The following is a 17,621-nucleotide window of genomic DNA, read 5'->3' as shown; positions in this document are numbered from 1 at the left end:
AAAGCTTGGTTTGGCCTGGTTAAGTCTTGGTTTCATTTGGTTAGCCTTTGATTTAGCTGTAATTATTATAGTTAGCTATACACTCATCGATATAAGTTAGGTATAAATTATAAGCCGACAAGTCCAAGCGTTTTGCGAGCCGAACGGCTAGCTTTTCCTGACTCTCCTATTCTGGCAAGACAAGTCGCGTCGTTGGCGCCAGCCAACAAATCCCGCAGAATACCACCATCCGTATACTGGGAATGTGGATCCAGTCAAACCGCCATGTGAATCACACGCTCACTATCCTCCGCACTACCACGCTGCAGGTTGCCTGAATGACATCCCGGGTCGCCACTCGTCGCCACGGTATGCGCGAAGAGGGCACCCTGAAACTCATACGCAGCCTCGTGGTTAGTAGGATGACATACAGTTTGCCCTATAAACGACTTACCATAGGCGAACAGGACCAAGTGGAAGCCATGCTCCAGAAGGCATATAAGGCGGCACTCAAGCTACCCCAGGGCACTCCCACGAGCAAGCTCCTCGCATTGGGTCTGCACAATACCTATGCAGAAGTTTCCGAAGCGCAACTCACCACGCAGCTGTAGTGACTTGCACAAACACCAACGGGCTGCGCACTACTCCGACGTCTCGGCTATACCGGCCAGCTCTATGAAGCAGCTCGCCCTAAGCCCATTCCAGACCACCTTCGCACCACCTATAAGGTCGACCCGATCCCCCGCAATATGGACCCCCGACTACATCAGGGACGGTGGGAAGCCAGAGTGGAAGCCCTCGAACGAGAGTACGGGCACAAGAACACCACATACTATGTTGACGCTGCCAACTACGACCACACGAACACCAAGGCAGTAACCACAGTTCTGGACAACACACTCCAAGAACTGACCAGCGCCTCCATACGATGCCACAACATCACCGAAGCCGAAGAAACAGCCATTGCGCTCGCTCTTGCCCATGGCTACAGACATAGACAATCGCTCACAGTTCTGACGGACTCCCCAGCGGCTTGCTGTAACTATCTACAAAGGCGCATCAGCCAGCCTGCCCTTGGTATGATCCTAAGCGCGACAGACACTGGCGAGCATCTCAGTACAGACACACACCCAATACGGCATCGGATAATATTGACCCCGGGTAACATGGGGCTGGAGGGAAACCAGGCGGCGGATAGGGTAGCTCGAGGGTACACGAGCCGAGCACCCTCCAACTGCTCCCCTGAGGAACCCGTTCCCATCCCGTGCGACTACTCTGCGATTCTAAACCACTATAGAGGACTTATAATAAGAGAACCTATTCCCCACCACACCGAACACTAAATAAAGAGGAATTAATTGGTCAGTTGGAGACAAATCCAAACCCGCGCGTGTCCCAATTTCCACATCCTCAGTAAAATGCATCCTACCGCATACCCTCCTCCCTCTCCATGGTGCTCAGATAAAGCAACCTTACATCATATCATGTGGGCATGTCAGGCTATCACTGCTGTACCCCCCACAGCGGAGCGATGGCAAGAGCTGCTGGCCAGCGAGAGCCTGGACGATCAGCTAAGTCTGAGTGACCGGGCCCGCAGAGCGGCAGCCGCAAGCGGAGCCCTGGACTGAGGGCCCCCCACCGCAATGCAAGAACCTCCGACCAGCCGAAGTCTCTTCGCAGCAGGGGGACGCCGCTAGGGGGCCAAACGGAGCGGTCACGCTTCGCATCAGCTCCTGCCTCGACGCCTCATTTCACCCGGAAAACCTCGACGTCACCGAAAATGCAGTACTTCATCGTCTCCTACTTATCAAGCGAAATCCGTGGATAACCGGTTTTCAACCGTAAGTCCAAATTTTTCCGTTCTGTGCTTGTTCAAAGAACCGCGGAGAAGAACGCTGCTCTAAGCCTACGCGGCGTCGGGCCTTCGGCCCGACGGAACGCTGCTCCAGCTTGTGCGGGGCGCGCCAGGATGGCTGACGACGAGGCGTCTGCGACGATCGGAGCCACGACGCCGATCGAAAAGAACCCCCAACGCGAAGACAACGCTACCCACCTCTCGCAAAAGAAAACCCTTCACAACGGGGGATGGTTTACTGCAAAATACCACAACTCAAGGCTGATCGCCGTTCCGGAGACCGGGACCGCAGCGGTGGACAAATCAGCGTCTAGCCAGCCCAGACTAAAGGCTAATTCCATTCGTCAAGAGAAGCTACCTCCACTGCCGAAGAGCGATTTCAAAGTCATCATTAGACCGAAGAATGGGCTCAACGTCAGTCAACTGAACACGCATCAGATGGCCCGGGCTATAACCAAAGCATGTGGAAACCCAGACATGTGTAACGAAGGCAACTTGCTTATACGGTTGCGCAACGGATCGAACATCGCCATAATCAGCACGCCAAGCATGGAGACTGCCAATGTTGTGCAGAGCGTTCCAAGTCTACGTTTTGGTGCAAAAGACTATGCAGTGACGGCTTACGTGGCAGCGCCGGACAATTCGTGTAAAGGCGTGATTCATGGACTGGACGCCGGTACAACGCCAACCGAATTACTAGCCCATCTTCGGGTACGTACCCAAGGAGTGAAAATACTTTATGCAAGAATGCTTGGAAACTCCCAAACCGCAGTCATTACCTTCGAGGGCAAGATCGTCCCCCGCTACGTTTACTACTATGGCGGCGAGACACGTTGCTACCTCTATCGGTCATCGCGGCAAGTCTGCTATATATGCTTCAAGCCTGGGCATAGGGCGGATGTATGCCCGACACCTGACGCCGTTGTCTGCTCGAACTGCGCCGAACCAGTCATCGAGGACGGACACACCTGCGAGCCCAGGTGTGCGCTATGCAAGGAAGCGCACCCCACACGAGCAAAGGAGTGCAAGAAACGCCTCAGGAAACCGAGGAGCCCACGGGCGAGAAATCAAGAGGAACCAGACGCCGAAGCCAGGAACGCCGGCGGACGTGGCCGGACCAGGAAACGCTGGTTCAGTAGGGACTCCAGCTCGACATCCAGGTCCAGATCAAGGTCGAGATCCGCGTCCAAGACCCGGCAGGCTTCGGAAACGAAAAAGAAGCAACAGAAGAAGACCATAGCCAAGAAGGAAGAAGACAGTAAGGTGAGCTGGAAAGCGCATCTTTTCCCAGCCTCTCCCACTGCTCCAAAGAACACAAACACGCAGAACGACGAAGTAAATGAGCTTAGGCAAACTATTCAGACTCTCAGGGCAGAAAATGCTGAGCTTAGACAGAAGCTCAACGAGCTCATAGATGAACTTAAGGCACTGAGAACAGGGCAGCCAAACTCAAACCCGCAAACAGACGAAACTCAGTCGGCCACCATAGGGCGGCAGGAATTCACAACTTCCATGGTAGCCATGAACAATGCGCTAGCGAATCTTAGCAACCTCGTTTCTAACCTCCAAGAGGAGGCGCGCAAGGATAGAGAACGCCTAGTACAATTTACGGGCATGAAATCCAGAACTAAACCCTATACTAGGTCATCAGCTGACCATGGCGAGCTGCCGTAAATGCTCGATCAAGTTGGAAACCCTCGATATATGGCAGTGGAACTGCCGTGGGATTCGCAGAAAGCAGGGTCTTCTTAAACAACACATCACTAACTGCAGAGCTCCGCCAGATATAATCGCCCTGCAGGAAACCGGCTGCTCACCCACTCTTGCGGGCTACTCAGTCTATGAGGGGCTCGGGCAAAGTAAGGTCGCGACGTGGGTTGCCAAAGCGGTCACCGGAATCAGACACGACATCGACGCAACGGACATTGACCACGTCTTTATTGAAATCATTACCCAAAAAAGAAGCCAAGAAAGCATCTTTCTCCTCAACATTTACAGCCCACCCAGCCAGAGGAAAGCAAACTTCGGCTACCTGCTACGCAAGGTAGAACAAGCAGCAGGCAAGAAGGGTCTCGTCATCCTGGGAGATTTTAATGCCTGGCACAAAAGCTGGGGCTACGTTAAGGAAACTCAAAAAGGCAGGGATCTAGCCAGAGAAGCGGATCGCAGAAGGCTCAGTCTCATCACAGACCACACCCAACCCACGCGAGTGGGGAACAGTATCAACCTAGATTCATGCCCAGACTTGGCATTCGTCAGGGGGGTAAGGGATGCTCGATGGGAAAATGACGGGGAAACACTCGGCAGTGACCATTGCATTTTGCGCATCAAGACAGAAACCATCCCGATCAGGAAAAGACTTGGCAAGACTAGGCTCACCCACTGGGTAGCCTATAGAAAAACTAGGGCGGAGTCCGAAGATGCTGAGATCACAGACATTACGAGCTGGGTCGCAGGAATCAAGGCAGACTGCAAAAGGCTAAACCGCGAGGTAGCCCTCACCACCAACACACCCGAGGTGGATAAGCATCTGTTACACCTATGGGACGCCCGACGTGGGCTACTAAAAAGATGGAAACGGCAGAAGCACAACAGGAAACTCAGGCTTAAGATCGTCGAGGTCACCAGACAAGCCGAAGAGTATGCGACAGAACTGTCAGGACGCCACTGGGACCAAAAATGCAACGAGCTACAGGGTACCCTGTGCTGGAAAAAGACATGGGCCTTGCTAAGGGCTCTTATAGACCCAACCATGACCAAGTCCGAAAATCGTAAGACGACCCAACGAATCGCGCACGGATTCCAAGGCACAGATCGGGAAATGCTAGAGAACATCAAGCAGCGCTATGTTGGGGATACAACGGACGTCAACTGCACTTTGGCATACAAGGGTGAAGCAAATCCCGCTCTAGATGAACCCATTACCACAGAAGAAGTCAGACACGCTGTGATGTCTGCCACAAAGAACACCACGCCAGGGAAGGATGGCATCACCAACGCCATGATAAGGAACCTGGACGAAAACTCAATCAAACGATTTACAGAATTCGTCAATAAACACTGGGAACGGGGGACCATCCCGGACGACTGGAGACATGCGGAAATAGTAATGATTCCGAAGTCCGGAAAGACTACCTGCCTGGAAATTATGCGACCCATTTCACTAACGTCCTGCTTGGGAAAAGTATACGAGAGAATTGTGTATCCGAGGTTGGAGACCTACCTGGAGGATAACGAGCTCATGCCGCACACTATGTTTGGATTCAGAAAATGCCTCTCAACACAAGACATCCTCCTGCAGATTAAGGAGGAGGTGCTTGCTAACATCCCGAAATACGGAGAACATATCTTGCTTGCGCTCGATCTTAAAGCGGCCTTCGACAATGTAAGTCATAGAGCTGTGCTGAAGGGGCTCAGCAACATTGGTTGCGGGCAGAGAATACACAACTACGTCAAAGCTTTCCTCAGTAACAGAACCGCCACCATTGGTATAGGAGGCATCAGGACTGACACCTTCAACGCGCCCCCAAAGGGAACACCGCAAGGTTCTGTGATATCCCCTATGCTTTTTAACATTGTTATGATCGGCTTAGCACGGAACCTCGAAAAAATTGAAGGACTCAGGCATGCCATCTACGCAGACGACGTCACAATCTGGGTGACCAGGGGATCCTTAGGAGAAAAACAAGACCTTCTGCAGAGTGCAGCAGATACTGTCCACGCATACACCGCACACTGCGGACTTGCATGCTCCCCGGAGAAATCCGAAGTGCTCAGAGTCTACAGAAGAGGATACAATCTGCAAAACTCCATAGACATCTACATAGGGGGGAAGAAGATTCCGGAGGTATCCCAAGTTAAGATCCTTAGCATGTGGATACAAAGCAACTGTCGCTTAGATCACACAATCAGACAGCTCGCAAACACCACAGCGCAGATCACGAGGATGATCGCACGAATCTCAAACAGACGACGAGGTATGAAGGAAGAGGACACATGTAGGCTAGTACAGGCCCTCGTGGTCAGTAGGATTGTATACAGTGTCCCCTATCAAACCCCACTCGAGCAGGAAAAGGAACAATTGGAGGCAATCCTAAGGAAAGCTTATAAATGCGCTCTCGGACTGCCGGTCAACACCTCGACGGAGAAATTCTTTAAATTGGGCATAAACAACACAGTGCAAGAACACATCGAAGCTCACCTTCTCGCGCAGAAAATGAGACTCATGCAGACGCCAACGGGCAGGAACACGCTGAAGGTACTGGGCATGAGGGATGCTTGCAGAGAAATTAGCAGCACGGAAAGCATACCTAAAGATATTCGAGAGATCATTTAGATCAGCCCGATACCGAGAAACATGCATCCTAAAATGCACAAGGCCAGAAGAAAGGCAAGATCGGAAGCACACGAAAGATATTTCGCGGGGAGAAAAGACGTGTTATACGTCGACGCGACCACATACAAGGAACACTCCGGGGCGTTAGTCAGCGTTGTTGATCACCAGCTTAGGGAAATCAATTGCGCCTCGATCAAAGGCAACAACATCCTCGAGGCAGAGGAAGCGGCAATCGCACTCGCCATCACCCACCAGGGCGAAGAGGTCACTACAGAAATACTTACGGACTCCCAAGAAGCGTGCAGAAGGTACAGCAGTGGACGCATATCCACTGTGGCCATCCGCATACTCAAGGGCAGAAAAATCACCTTCTCGAGATGCTTCATTACGTGGACACCAGGCCATGAGACTGTGACAGGGAACCAGCGTGCCGACGCCAACGCCCGAGCATACGCCAACCGGGGGGCGCACCACGACGGGGAACTGGACACAGTCACCAGACGCTATGGAGCAACTTTAGAAAATCAAAGCGCTTCGGACGGCCCGGCCCGGCCCGCGGGCCGGGCCGGGCCGTCCGAAGCGTTTATCAGCGGGCTCGGGCCGAAGAGCCCTAAGGAGGATCTACCCCCCTCCCCACAAAGACCTTACATACCCCAATCTGAGTTTACTTAGCAAAATCTATCCGGCAACATATGACAATAAATGCCCGCTATGCGGGGAACGCGCGACGCTTTACCACGTTACATGGGCTTGCCAAAAACCAAATGTAGCGCCAGTACACAAAACACCAACACCGGAGCAGTGGGAGGCTGCGCTATCCTGCTCGAATCCTGAAGAACAGCTCAAGCTGATCGACAGAGCTCGCAAGATGGCAAAGGCCACAGGGGCCCTGGACTGAGGGCTCCACCTACGCCGGGAAACCTCCTTTGTAAAAATAAAGTTTTTCATTCATTCATTCGCAGCAATTTTAAGGCTAATAAATAAGTTTTCACCACCACCACCACCGACGCTAGCTTCGCGCGCTTGGCATTCCGGACCCTCTCCAGTGAAGCAGTTCGCCGGGCGAGAGACGCGTGTCAGACGCCGGTAAGACGCCTTGGGGTGATCAGACCATAGAGAAAGAAACGCTGCCAGCTGCGGTGGTTGCTAGGCAACGGCTCAGCTCGCGGTGCTGCCACTGGCCACAGCGAAACGGCGAGAAGGCGGCCACTGCAGCTTTCGCTACAGAAAACAAGAGCAGGAGCGATAGCCGCCACTGCAACAGTTGAACACAACCGACTTCTCCACAGAAAAGAATCCGGACAAACCCAGAACACACCACCTGACGGTCACCGCGCCGCAATTCTCGCGACGTGGAAAAGGTTTAGCGCCCTCCTACCCCCTCCCACGAGGCGCCACAAAGCTGGCACCGATTTTGACTATTGTTGTTCCGCTTAGTCGCGAGAGCTGAACAAAGGGTATACAACAGGCGCGCGCCGAAAAGAGGGGTCCCACACGTTGTTTGCGGGTAGACTCTCTTTAGTAGCGGGCCACCCCTATGCCGCACCTGTGCAGTGCTTCAGCTATCGTTTTTTTTTTTTTTTTTCGGATGTGCCAGTGATCTATTCCCTGCAAACGTCAATCAAGCGTCTCTTCAAAAACACAGCGGTACGTACGATCTCACGTTGCGGGTACGCATGGGCAGAGCATCATCAGGAAGCGAAGCATCTGACTACATAGTGTAAACAAAACAAGCAGTGACCACATGTTATTCAATGGGACATTGCGGCAGAACAACAAACAAGGCGGAGAAACGGCGCTGGAAAAAGCGGTTGAAGAGAAACTAGGAAATAGCCCAACAGTAGCCAAACCACCGTAGCCAAGCGTCAACAACCAAAAAAACTCTCCCAACGGGCGACCGACGAAAGCGAACCTTTGCGCTGTGGTCCGATTGGTCCACGCTCTCGGCCGCGCGTGAGAACTTCCGGTGGCGGCGGTTCGCTGGGCGGCGAATATCTGGAGAGAGTTGATCGGCGGTGAACAGACAGTTTTTGGCCGCCGAAAGTTCGGCCCTTTTTCACTCCGTGGACGTTGGCCTTAAATAGATAACCCTGGTTTTATAGCAGTTGTATCTTCATTATCATTTGCCTGTTATGTTTCTACTCTTAGTATGGGGAAACACGGGAATGCGGCAGATGGAAATTCAAGACGAGCATTACGAGAACCAAGGGAGAGCAGGAGCCAACGTTTCGGCAAGTGGACTTGTCTTTTTCAAGCCTGCCAAGTCCACTTGTCGAAACATTGGCTTCTGTTCCCACCTGGTTCTCATAATGCTCATCGTAATGCTCATCTTAGTATGGCATTTTACCACTATTTCGTATTTCTCTGCATGTATCAGTCTGTATTTCCGCTCTCCTATATAATGCTACGGCGATATTGGGCAGCTCAATTACCATAATCGCATTCGCTGCACACGTTGCTCCACACAAGGTTGCCGAAAAAATCTATTCCTCTCTTCCAGAACACTTAAATAGAGGATCCCCAGCTAGAGCTTCCTCTTAAATGTGTTTAGTGTAGGTTGTGGAGTTAATCGAAATTTTCAATGTGGATCACACAGCCCTTGCTATTTCATTCGTATTCGATTTCAGAATTCATTATTCCAAGATTAAAATTGGTTCCGTTCGAATACCACTAGAGAAAACAGTTTTCGCAGGTTAAGGGGAAAAAGGATGATGAAAAGGAATACACAAGTTGTTTTTTATGCACAATGCAGGTATTAATTAGTCAGGGAATAATAATAATAACAACAACAATAATAATAATAATAATAATAATAATAATAATAATAATAATAATAATAATAATAATAATAATAATAATAATAATAATAATAATTTACTTCCCATGAAAAGAATGACATGGTGGGGTTCTGGATAAAAAGTTGCACGCAGGCAACTTGACCAGCCCAAAAACCCATCAAAGGCAACAGAGGGCGTCGGGCGCTCACATGTGAGTAAACAGATGGGAAGGTGTCAATTAAAAAAAAATGTGTATACGAGACAGGCAGTAATACACTTTAACAATTAGAAAAACACGTAGTCTGCATTAACAAGGAAATATTGAATTTATACATGAGCATTATAGATTACATAAAGAAAGTCTTATTACACGAAAACAGGAAAAAAATATGGAAAAAAAACATAACATAGCACTATATTCAGTGAAGCATAAACTAAAGCAAATAAAGGGGGGAAAAGTCATACAGTATTGCATATGAACAAACTCATTAAACAACAAGGATTAGTTTGACTGAAAGTAGTTGTGCAGGCTGCATAATGACAGAAGGTCTATTTCTCGCAAGGCGAGGTTACTGAGGTGAAGTCGGAAGTGTATGTCGAAGCATTTGTTGACCATAATTAGTTCTTGAGTGCAGAATTCTCCATTGTTCAGGTGTCCTAGTGTATCAAGCTGCGACATGTTCGTGTAGGCGAGCTATGTTCAATCATTCTGCATTCTGTCTACAATGTCTTTTTCACGCTCGAAAGACATTTCGGCACGAACATTGTGAACTCGGGCTGGATTTCGTGGCACCTGTGGTGGATTTCGTGGCACCTGGGGTCACGTAACGCAAGGAGCCCCATCCGAGCACAAACTTTCAAGGGCTTTTCGATAGCGAGCGGGCGCGTTGCAGCACCTCGCAGCGGCCGCGGAATATACAGAGCGCATGTATTTCAATTCCAAATTTTATGGGTGTAAAGTTCTCATAAACTTTTGACGCGAAAGGTGCACTGACATTTTTAAAGGCGTGCTTCAAAAGATTTTCAATTCTGGAACTTTATGGGGTTAATGCTGTTATAAACTTGGACCAACATGCATGCATTGGAGCCCTCGTGTCCAAGCCGTTCCAGAAATGAAAGCACGCGCTCGCAATCTTCCACACACACGAAAATACTAAATATTACCGTGACTGTGAGCTAGCAGCTGATAATTTTCTCCAAACATTATCAGGACGCGTGCCCAATGTGATCGATCAGCTGGACCAGGGCAGGCAAAGTAAAATTTGAGAAAACAGGAGAAAGGAAATGGCCTATTATTGAGGAAATTCTTTTTGCGGGCTACAAGGTCTGGCTCTCGTTGGCCAGAGGGACAGTGGCCCTATGGATTCAAGCATAGGCCTCCCTGAAAATACAGGTATTTTCAGAGCGCTTCTTCGCATGCGAGCTGATTGTGGAGATAAATATCTGAAGAACCATTTGGAAAGTTGCCCCAGTAATGCCTCGTATTTAAGCCCAGATGCACAAAACCAAATTATAGAAATTTTTGGCGGAATTATCAAAGAAAGCCTAGTTGCTTAAGCTGGCTGCTTCTCCGTACTTGCTGACGAAACGACGGACATCGCCGGAATCGAACAGCCTACTGTTTGTGCAAAGTACCTAAACAAGGATGCCAATGACATCGAGGGAGTGTTTTAGGTTTTAGCACCGGAATAGATGCCCATCTCTCATTGCGACTGCATGTTCTATGTAAATGTGTACAAACGGTTCCAGATTCTAGTCACCCTTCTAGTGACCACTGCCAGCGCAGAGAGAATATTTTTTTACAAGAGTTTACTAAAAAAACTACTTGCGCTCCACAATGTCTGTGAAACGCATGGTTAGACTGGTGCTTCTATACACCCACAAAGACGTCGGCATCAACGTGTCCGAAGTCATTGACCGCTTCGCTCAACTTCCCCGCCGAGAGAAGTTTGTCCTTTAGATAGCGACGCAGCAAAAATCAATGCAACTAAAAAGCTCTATTCCTTCAGGTCCATAAGCTCGTAATTGCGAAAACGTATGACTGTTCGTTAGCTTTTAAAACCGCAGAAATTTTAGCCGTTTATTCTAGCAGTTAGCATCATGATCAAAATTATCATTCGAATACGAAAATTACGAGGACATCAATAACCAATTTTGACCGACCTTGCTCATTGAAAGCCCGGCCCACGATGCGTTTGCCAAAAATACACTCGGATATTGGGTAGTAACTTGTCGCATCATCTGTGTCTTTCGCTTGTCCTTTTCTTTCCTTTTTAGCTACCTGCTTTTATTTCTTTTTTGAAACGAAGCAAAACCCTCCTTTAATTTTGGGTGCAGAATAATTGTTGCCGCTGTGCAGGCAGTTAAATTACACATTTTCGTACTGATTTCTGCATTATTCCTCCATTATTCTACCTGTATGGTGCTGTCGCGACCGCTGCATGGCCCGAGTACATATCGTGATGTCTGCGATCATAGTTTTGTTCTTGCCTAGATCATCTGTCTTTCTGTGCGCAAAGTTTACTATCTCTGACTCCGCAACGTGTTTATTTGTCTTGTTTGACGCATAATATACAGTGACGTTTGCTTAAATACGTAGATTCATTGGAGACTTAGACGTATATTTAAATATCTCGTTGCGAGGTGCTGTGTATACAAGCAGTGAACTTTGTTTCTGCAGCGACACTTTTTTGCCCTTCATCAAGTTGGATCTTCTCATTTGTATATTCCATTCCATTTTCGCATTTCTAATGTATATTTTGCAGAACTCCTACTTTTATGTGACTGCCACAGATACGAAGAAGAGAGGATTGCCCTTCGGACGGCTTTGGGGCACTTAGACGACAGGTTTTTTACGGAGGAAAATATCTTGGGCGCGTGGCCTCGTGCGTCTGCTATGTGCAGGGCTATAAAGGCGCTGCTGTGTTTTTTGAAGTGCACAAGTCTGTATGACCGCCTGTGACGAAACTCAGCGATGAACGCTTAACTGTATAAATATGAAACGTGTGAACTGCGAACTTCTCTCTTCCTTCTCTTTCAATCCCTTCTACCCCTTCCTCAGTGCAGGGTAGCCTACCGGGCTCAGCATGTTTAACCTCCCTGCCTTTCCCTTATGACTTCTCTCTCTCTCTCTCTCTTACTTTTTATTTGTACTCACTGTTGCGAGTATAATCTCGGTGTAATTACAATACACGACCGATAACAGCTGCTCCTGCGTAATCTATTGCAACGAGGGACAGCGTCATTGAGGTTTTTTTCCTGGCCGTTGCATATGTGCAAAAATGTAAACAAGGTTCTTGACTGACGAAGATTCATCAAAATATTTGTCCTCAACTTATTCATTAGATGGCCTTTACGTTCTTCATATCAGCTGTATACATTGCTTGCTGGTTTCGAACTCATATAGTTGTAATGTCCGTGTGATATTTTCTTTCCTTATTAAATAGACAAAAAAAAAAACGCAGCCGCATTGACATCAGTTATTTCTGCCAGAATTTTTAAGACATACGAATATATTCTTTTATGAAAAAATACATATTGTCAGTGTAGCGAACGTGGCGTACTTGCAGAAGATTTCTGGCATACCTTGCCACTAATAAGGTGATTTTCATAGCAATAATTTACACAACCTCAATTACCTTCTTATTAGAAACTTGGGAGCAGCAGTTTGAATGGCGAATTAAAAGGTGCTTACATTTCATTCAACCACCCTTTCGTAATATTGAAAATCGCAGCTCCTTTGAGAACTTCACCATCGAATTCCAACACTCAGTCTAAGTAATATCAAAAGAGGCGCGGAAGTAACGCAGCTCTTTGCGATAACGCCACGTTTTCTACGCGCGCAGTTGTATTGTTAGGAATTTGTGTAGCTGGAAAAAACACCCTGTGTGTCATATTTCTCATGAGTGACCTGCAGAAAATAATATTCTTTTGCGTTTTCTAAAACGCCTCATATAGAGAAAGAATGCATAAAATCATGAAATACTACCCATGAAGGTGCATAGTTCGAAAAAGAAAAAGCGCTCGATTTCTTTCACAACTTTGGACGTTGCAGGAGGTGCATCATGGTCACTCCTCACCAGGGGAGTGCTTGACAGAGACAACGTCACAATTGGTGAACTTTGGGGAGTGACACTTATCTGCATTGTTGTCATGGCATTTTTGACATGGTATCTCTCAAGCGTTCTTCCCTGGAGCTCCAATACACCGAAAAGCCCAGTATTCTGCCTTCTGGTATGGATCACTGCGTACTTTTATAGATGACGCCAAAAAAAGGAAATATCGACGTCAGTTGCTTTAAATAACTAGGCGCGTCTTTGAAATCGTAGCAATAACTTTTACGCACGTATGCCTTCATCTCCTTTCGTTTGAATGACTGTGCACCGCTGCATCCTCGATGAAATAGCAAACTCACAGAAATTTTTTTTTGCAAATTTTCGAAATTTTTTCGAGAGAATCTACGTAATCAATAACTTTAGGGAAAGATTACCGACACAGCCTCTAACCTTGAGATTTCATTCTGCACTCTACTCCACGAAAACACTCTCGGCTCAGTCATAATTACGAGGACATGACACACATTTGTGTGCGTTGGATTCCTTCTAATGCCAGGAACAGTCCTCCAAGTGAACGCCGTGGTCTTGAAGATTTCAATAAATTCCAATTATATTCCAGTCAGATCACCTGGTTAATACTAAATGCTGCTTATGTGTTCCTTGGAGCATAATCACACACTTATTACATTTTTTTTAAAGGATGGAGCCATACGTTTCGGTGGATTGCGGTAAGGTTAATTAAAAGAGAAGGCTGTGTCACTCCCTCAAGTTATGAATACGTCCTTAATACTCCTATTTTCGATTTCGGCTGAAGAACTTCGCGACGAATTTTAGGGATTTTCCGAACATTTCAGTATTGCAGCGGTGCTGGCGTCACTACCAACCCTGTCGTCTGCTTGCCATAGAAAATTGTTCAATAAATAATGATACCGAGCAACTTGAGGTGCCAGTTATAGTTTATTGACTACCTAATGCAACCTCTTAATGAAGGCTCACCTTCCACCAGCCCATTGAAATAAAACAATTAGGGACAAAATTATTTATTTTTACATAAAGCATGGCTCTTACAGGATGGAGTACGAAGTACAATGCAGCAATGTAAAAAAAATAAACAAGTAAGAAAACAATGCAGCACATGGTAGATGTCATCGAAAAAATAATCCTGTATGAAAGATAATAGACAACTTTTGAACTGCGTATAGGTTTGCAAACCAATTGAAGCAGGACAGCTTCCGGCGCGAGTTTCCATATTTCAATTTTGTGTGTTTCGCTTGTGTACGCGAAGAAGTGAATTTACGTTTTCCACCATTGGAACGCTTGGAATTTGAAGGTCTGTCCTGTGTTTCGCGATCGCAGCCCAGCTATTGGAGAGAAGAACCCGCAGTAGCTGCAGTCGAAAAAAAGACGGTCAGGCAAGATGCCTACCGATATGAGGAACTACAACCAGGCGACAAAGTAATCATCGCCACCGACAATCTGACCAAGGTACGGAGATTAGTGGTGCAAGATAAAGATTCACGGCCAAGAGGGGATGCACGTTGTAATCTCGCTCGAAACTATTAATGCTTTTTCGTACTTCGCTTCAGGCATGTACTAATTATCGTCATTAAATTTGTATTCTCTATCAACGAAGAAGGGTGATTGCCGAGAAACAAGAAAGCGGCAATTACACGGTTAACTTGCCCTCTCGGAAATTTATTTGTTCGGTACTGCGATTTTTACATCCGCCATGGTACCATTGGATATGGCGTTGCTCTGAAAGTTTCCATGTCCGCCGTGGCAGCCGAATTTGGAACGGGGTGACATGCAGAGACGCTCGTGTAGAGAAATTTAGGAGTACGTTAAGGAACCTAAAGTGGTCAAACTTATTTTGGAACGCCATTCTGAGGAGTGGAATACAACCAGTTTACAGCACATAAATTATCAGCGTATATTTTTTTATCTTCATAAACAATCACGACAGAGATAAGTCAAAATAAATCAGAAATTAAAATAAATAAATGTGACTTCTTTGGAAACACGAATAGACATCCCCTTCAGTCCGGAATTATGATCGACTGTCCATGAATGTATGACGTTTACATAATCATATGCCAAAGTGCTGCAGATTCCATTAAAAGGAAGTCAAGGTGGTAGAATGACCCTTCCCACATCTTATGATCAGACACCCTAATTAGTATCTGATTATTGTGCAATCCATAATGATACGTTTCTTCAGAAACACTCATTGAATTATTAGCGCTAATTATTTCCACAAAGTAGTTATTGGTTGCAAGCATTACTAGAAACAATATTTTTCGCCATTAGTACACATTCATCCCAACGCACGCATGCCATCAAACCCTGTAGTACGTTTTGCAAAGCCACCTTCCGTAGCTATAGATTTCCCTCAGAAGCAAAATGAAGGTACATGACGTAAACAGAACGTCCAATTTACCCTGAGCTTTATTTTTGTGGTGTGCCCCTTGCCACATCTGCAGAGAAATGGCAAAAAAGCGTCGCGTCCACAAATGTGCACACCGTGACTGAAGCGGATATAATGGAATCCGTTATACGGTTGCATCTACGAGCCCACAGAGGTAGTATTTCGCGGTGAGTCCGTTTACTGCCACGTTTGCTGGCATTAATTACAACTATCGTTCATAATACAATCAAAGTAGTTGTCGTCTGTGATGGCGTAACCTAACTTTTTTTCTTTCTTCTTTTTCTGCTGAAATGAAACGTTAGCACCATCAGTCACAGCTGCAGCACGTACACTGCAGTCAGCGCAGCCGAGGCAGTTGGCGCCACACTGCCTTTGCAATGGAATCGACATGTAATGAGTGGCGCGGTTACAGGGGACGCCCGCTTTCGGAATGATTGTGGATGAAACTTGTCATGCTGGAAAAGGTGGTAATAAATTTGACTCACTTCGAAATGCTGCCTCATTTCAAATGTTTGAGCGCGAACGTGCCAGAGGATTAACCGAATGGTTCTTGTACAGTAAAATCGCTCTATGATGAAGTTGAAGCCGGTCCGACATTACCTTGTTATATCCATTCCTTAGCTGAATCCTCTATTGCCCTTTGCTGCAATATTTGCCCAGTAGGGTGCATATTTTAACCATATATAGAAGAATAAGGCGTTCCGGCTCGTGGAACCGCTTCACAGCTGCGCGTGCGAAGAAAAGAGCAATAATAAAATATACATATTCGGTGTTCGGAACCCGCTTATCACCTGACGCGATTCCCTTTAGAATGGGCGCTTTCTGGTCGGCGGAAGGTGATGCGGTTGAAGAAAACAGCTCGCAAGCTGCCACGCTAACAAGGCCCGTCGTGGTGTCGTGGTCGAGCAGCATGTGGCCCAAAGCACGGACTATAATGCTGGTCCAGGCTTATCCACCTCTGTCACGTGGCTCGGCTGTGTCAATGAGGAGGCCAACGAACCTCGCCGCGCGGACTTGTCTCAGCCGATTCGTGGCCTCGGAGATTGCACCGGCGCCGATGCCGTCTTGGAGACCACGCCTAGCTGCCCCAGCCTGCGCGGCGCGCCGCAGTGCGAGAGAAGCTTATCTACAAGGCTTTCATTCTATACCTAATCACTCGGACCTAATACACTGGCGTTTCTCATCACGACGATGTGGCGAGAAGGACTACTGCTGCTAGACGACGTATTCCACGCAGGGACGTGGAAGTATTGTACTTCTACACAGAGTGTGTGTGCCAAAGCCCACTAAAACCGATATACTCAGCGCGCAATGGGCAAGTACTTTTAGAGCGGAGCTGTTTCTGCTGACCCTGTGCCGCCGTCCGTTCGCTAAAATCCACGTGACTTAGCGGGAGATGAGTGGAACAGAAGAGCCGAACTCCAACGCTTGCGTTCGAGGGGGTGGCCATTGGGCTCGCTAACCGATGGTGGTGTACGAAAAAAAGTAGGTCGACGGACCAGTGGAGTGTGAGAGGGATTCGCGTTAGCGTTGGTTGTATATACAGATCTTTGGTCAAGGACTCTTGTCTGGGAACATCGTCGAAAAGCGTTAGTAACGCGCTAGGAACACCGTCGCCCGTGGACGCCGACGCGTCCCATTCCCCGCAAGTAGTGCTGTTCATAGCTTCGCTGTTCGGAGTGGAAGGGGCGGCAATTTTTTGGTTTAGGAGGAAATCTGGCTCGTTATATTCATTGGCAGAATAATTTCACTTCGTTAAAATTGTTTTAAATGCATGGTCCTCAATGAACTTTCCAAGCAGAATATCATTAACATTTGTTATATTCATTATTCATTTTATCTCGTTTCATTATTGTGAGCTTTGACTGTATAGCTCACCCTCCGATTTATGCAACAGTTAATATATCGATACATGCATATTGCCTGCTTCATGTGGACGATGCGCGCGCGCGCCCAGACAAAGAAGACGAACTGCTTCTGGCTCTCGAGCTGTAGGCTGAACTGGCCAGCGCTGTAGTTCTCCAGTCTCCAGTTGTTAATCCTTCGTTCGCGTAACATTTTGGTGGAGAGTGCCGGTCCCCGTCCTCGCCACGGAGCTCCGAAGCAGCTGCACCGTCCTGCTTTCTGTGATGGCTCCCAGTGACACCTCGTCTGCTTCTACTCATGCAACCCCGACTACAACGTACGTCACGGT

The 17,621-nt window shown here is 47.6% G+C and overlaps 1 protein-coding gene across 1 annotated transcript in view; it reads left to right on the top strand.

The window, feature by feature from the left end:
- LOC125941442 (uncharacterized) overlaps positions 1 to 13,287 on the top strand; it is a 55,019-nt gene extending 41,732 nt beyond the window's left edge. The window contains exon 4 of the mRNA XM_049658635.1: positions 13,002 to 13,287. Within this exon, the coding sequence (XP_049514592.1) occupies positions 13,002 to 13,210 (209 nt within the window). The 3' untranslated portion in view covers positions 13,211 to 13,287. The remainder of the gene's footprint in view (positions 1 to 13,001) is intronic.
- The last annotated feature ends 4,334 nt before the right edge of the window (positions 13,288 to 17,621 follow it).

The sequence above is a fragment of the Dermacentor silvarum genome, chromosome 11 (genome assembly GCF_013339745.2).
Source record: "Dermacentor silvarum isolate Dsil-2018 chromosome 11, BIME_Dsil_1.4, whole genome shotgun sequence".
Classification (NCBI taxonomy): Eukaryota; Metazoa; Arthropoda; class Arachnida; order Ixodida; family Ixodidae; genus Dermacentor; species Dermacentor silvarum.
This window is presented reverse-complemented; position numbering and strand designations above follow the sequence as displayed.